The sequence below is a fragment of the Gracilinanus agilis genome, chromosome 1 (assembly GCF_016433145.1).
Source record: "Gracilinanus agilis isolate LMUSP501 chromosome 1, AgileGrace, whole genome shotgun sequence".
Classification (NCBI taxonomy): Eukaryota; Metazoa; Chordata; class Mammalia; order Didelphimorphia; family Didelphidae; genus Gracilinanus; species Gracilinanus agilis.
Window position 1 is genome coordinate 772,590,853 of NC_058130.1, and position 4,547 is coordinate 772,595,399.

The following is a 4,547-nucleotide window of genomic DNA, read 5'->3' on the forward strand; positions in this document are numbered from 1 at the left end:
AGAGAGAGAGAGAGAGAGAGAGAGAGACAGAGACAGAGACAGAGACAGAGAGAGAGAGAGAGAGAGAGACAGAGACAGAGAGAGACAGAGACAGAGAGAGAAGGAGAGAGAGAGAAAGAGAGAGAGAGGGAGGGAGGGGGTGAGAGAGAGGGAGAGAGATAGAGAGAGAGGGAGAAAGAGAGAAAGAGAGAGAGAGAGAGAGAGAGAGAGAGAGAGAGAGAGAGAGAGAGAGAGAAACTGGGTAGAAGTTGCAGACAGGCAGATTTAGCCTTGATAAAAAGAATACTATTGGAATAATTAGAACCATCCATAAAGAGAAACAGGCTGCCTTGGGAAGCAGTATCTTCCCCCTTACTAGAGCTCTCCCAGGAGAGGCTGTCTTCCTACTTGCTGAAGATGTTGTGCCAGGGATTCCCTTCTTTTCAGCACAAAGTTCCCTAGAGGAGATCTGTTCTCATCTCTGAGAACCTGTGCATTCCCTTCTCTGTTTCTTATAGAACCACCGAGATTCCAGGATGACCATCTTTGAGCAGGAAAACTTTCTGGGCAGGAAGGGAGAACTGAGTGACGACTACCCCTCTCTGCAAGCCATGGGCTGGGAGAACAACGAGGTGGGCTCCTTCCGAGTCCATTGTGGAGCGTAAGTAGAGCTAAGAGCCTGTGTTTCCTCCAGGGAGGGAGGGATGATGAGGCAGAGAGGTCATTTGGACAGGAAACAAGGAGACAGAAGGAAGAGTCTGATAACATGATAGGTTGCATTTATATATTAAGGTTTCCTAAGTGCTTTACATTGTATCCTTACATATGAAATTATCTTTACCAACTTCTTCATCTACTCCATAGCATCATAGTACTTAGAACTGGAAGGGTCTTTAGAGTCAATTTAGTCTGAACCTCTCATTTTATAGAAGACATGATCAAGGATCAGACTAGTTAAGTGGTTAAGTGACTTATCAGAGGTTCCATAGAGAAGATGGAATGAAGGGTAGTCAAGATGGAAACCTTGAAATCCAGTATTCTTTCTATTATAATGAGCTCCCTTATCCCCAAGTGCCTCATGGCCAGGAAGGAAGCCAATAGTCCATGCTTTCCCCAATATCTAACCAGTTTCTTCATTGTATACCTTCTGAAGACCTTTTTCTTTGAGAATTACTGCAAAGTGGACAGTGGTCTCAATCCCAAACCTACAGCCTTCTAGCATAGTCCTTAACCCTTTCGCTGCCCCATGATCCCTGGGAGGGCATCAAAGCATTTTTTTCTAGGGTAAAAGGAAAGATACCTTTCTCCTCAATCTATGTTTGCTTTCCAGCTGGGTTTGCTCCCAGTATCCAGGCTACCGAGGCTACCAGTATGTTCTGGAATGCGATCATCACTCAGGAGACTATAAACACTTTCGGGAATGGGGCTCCCATGCTCAAACCTTCCAGATTCAGTCCATCCGCAGAATCCAGCAGTGATTGTCTCCACTCCCACTCCAGACATCTGGCTCAGCCAACAAGAATAAATGTTTGTTCAACCTCATCCTTTTGTTTACTCATTTAGCTCTTTCCAAATTGTGCGACACCCCTGCCACTGCAATTCAGTCCAATTCTCTAAGCCCTTATGAAGTGCCTACTATGTGTCTTCTTAAACTCAACACATCCCAAACAGAATTCAGTATCTTTCCATTCCAATTCCTCTCCTTTCCTACATTTCTCTATTATTTTCATGGAACCCCCTTCTTCCTGATCATCCAGGCTCTCAACATCAGTGACACTCATCAGAAATGCATTAATAATCTTTTGTCCTAGAGGTGCTAGACACTTTGCCTCCAGGACTCAGTCACTGCTTTGGAGTGACACGTTTTTCTTGGGATGGGGTTTGCTGGTTACTAGCCCAGTCAGAGGGTCCTTCTACTTCATATTACATAGAAGCAAAAGCTCATTTGCTGTCTGGCACAGATGAACTTGGGATTATCTTAGGTCCTGGCTTCCAGCATCTGTTTTGATCATTAGCAGTAATGGGGTTACAAAAGTGTTTCATCAGGTTCCCCTGTGACTACTTCCAAGTCTATATTAGCAGTAGGATAAACTTCAATTTGAACATTTTGGGAATTAGTGGAGGGTAGAAGCATGTGCTATGGTCCATGGAGTCACAGGACTGGGCACAATCAAATTACTGAAAATTCAATCATCCTGAAAATATTATGTACTAAAGGACCAGAACACAAGCATCGTTATAACCTTTAATCCCTGAGATAGAATTAACTTGTAGGTTAATAATACAAAGCAACTATGTGGCACAGTGCTTAGAGTGCTAGTCAGGAGAACCTGAGTTCAAATGTGGCCTCAGTCACTTATTAGCTATGTAATATTTAAAATTATGAGGCTGGTTGTAGCTTAATAACTTTATTAAATCAAAAGTAGTAGTAGTAGTAGTAGTAGTAGTAGTAGTAGTAGTAGGAGTAGGAGTAGGAGTAGGAGTAGGAGTGGTAGTAGTAGTAGTAGTAGTAGTAGTAGTAGTAGTAGTAGTAGTAGTAGTAGTAGTAGTAGTAGTAGTAGTAGTGAGGGAAAAGTAGGAGAGAGGTAGAGAGGTACTTAACCCTTCTAATATGCAGTTACCATAATGGGTCTGTAGGTACAACCCAGTAAGGGTCCACTCTGTTCCTCTACACACATGCCAAAGACCTTGACTTCCTGCCAGATCTCAGCTTATAAGATCTTTTCTCTACCCACTAACTTTCACACATCACATCTCAGGAACCAATCATAGTTTCTTAATTTTCCTGGGCTGCCCAGGGGGACAGTGCCTGTGGAATCAGTTTCCTGTCTCATTGGTTCCTTGGTTCCTTAACTTCCTCTTCTGAGGCTTGTCTATACCTGATCAATGGTATTTGACCTCTAGGTCACTGGAAAATGAAGTAAAAAAAAGTGATACTGGAGAGAGAGAAATTTGTTTCCAACAATCCCCCCTGTGATTCTATTAGGGAGACAAGTGTGAAGAGGATTAACTCTCCTCTTCTTACTTTTAAATTTAATCAACAAAAGCTAATACATCCATACTTAACTCTAAAATAGGGGAAGTCCACAAACTACTTACTAAAGGGGTTTGTACCTTCAGAAACAACTGACTGCTTCCTGAGCAGTTCTTTTTTTTTTCTATAGACTTTTTTAAAAAACATTTATTAATATTTATTTTTTAGAAAAGTTAACATGGTTACATAATTCATGCTCTTACTTTCCCCTTCACCCCCTGGGCTCCCCCCCTCCATGGCTGATGCGTATTTCCACTGGTTTTAACATGTGTCATTGATTAAGATCTATTTCCAAATTGTTGATAGTTGCATTGGTGTGGTAGTTTCGAGTCATGTCCACCTCAACCCATGTGTTCAAGCAGTTGTTTTTCTTCTGTTTCCACTCCTGTAGTTCTTCCTCTGAATGTGGGTAGTGTTCTTTTCCATAAGCCCCTCAGAATTGTCCTGGGTCATTGCATTGCTGCTAGTACAGAAGTTCATTACATTCTATTTTACCACAGTGTATTGGTCTCTATGTACAATGTTCTTCTGGCTCTGCTCCTTTCGCTCTACATCAATTCCTGGAGGTCTTTCCAGTTCACATGAAATTCCTCCAGTTTATTATTCCTTTGAGCACAATAGTATTCCATCCTGGGCAGTTCTAAGCATATTTGTAGACTACAATTGGTCCCCTAAAGTGGTGGAAGGAACAGGAAGTGACATAAAGAAAGGTCTTTAAAAGTGGCTGAAACTTCCTGTTACAGGGTCTTTCCAGGCTTTTGAGCTCCTGGAAGGTCTTTGGACTGAATCTGGAGTATGGAGGACCGGGGACTCTAGTAAGACTGCTCTTGGATCTTCTCCCTTTGGAGCCACTGCTTGGGTGAGTGAAAAGCTGACTCCTTTCCTGGTTTCTGGAGAGATTAGTTTCCAGAGAAGCCTCCCCATCTTGGAGGAGGACGAGTGGGTATTCACCACCAGGCCCTCTGGTTGAGGGTCCCCTGGCTGAGGGCTAATTATCCCTGCATGGGTTGAGCCAGGGGCCGAGCAAATATTTAGTGTGTTAGTTTAGCTGTCTTACTCTACCCTCTTTCACATTTCTCTACTTTCAGTCTTCCTCTATTTTTGTAAATAATGCTGCTAAAGAGTCATTTTGACTTCAACTGTATTAATTATTTTTAAATTGACAACCACATTCTCTTATATTTAGTCCAACCATAAATTTAATCCCAACACCAGCATGTTAAAAGCTCCTCACGAAGTTTCTGGGAGATTAATATGCCAAGTCTCCCCAGTAAATCATTTCATATGCCCAGCTTATACATCTAAAGATTCTCTCACTAGAGGTATATAAAATATTGTACTTTACATAGAGGAAAACACAACAATTTAGGGATAAGAGGGAAAGAAAAGAAAAAAGGAGAAAGAAAACAAAAATGATTGATAGATGTATTGACAAAAAGCCAGTTGGGGGGCACTCCCCTTTGGCATAAGAGTTTATATTCAGAATAACTGATATATTCACCCCCCCTTCAGTTCAGTTCAGTATATCCCACAG

At 42.0% G+C, this 4,547-nt stretch overlaps 1 protein-coding gene across 1 annotated transcript in view; it reads left to right on the forward strand.

Moving 5' to 3' along the window:
* The window catches only part of CRYBA4 (crystallin beta A4), a 12,129-nt gene extending 10,672 nt beyond the window's left edge, over positions 1 to 1,457 (forward strand). Inside the window, exons 3-4 of the mRNA XM_044685475.1 lie at positions 498 to 640; positions 1,310 to 1,457. Coding sequence (XP_044541410.1) covers positions 498 to 640; positions 1,310 to 1,457 — 291 coding nt within the window. The remainder of the gene's footprint in view (positions 1 to 497; positions 641 to 1,309) is intronic.
* Positions 1,458 to 4,547: the final 3,090 nt, after the last annotated feature.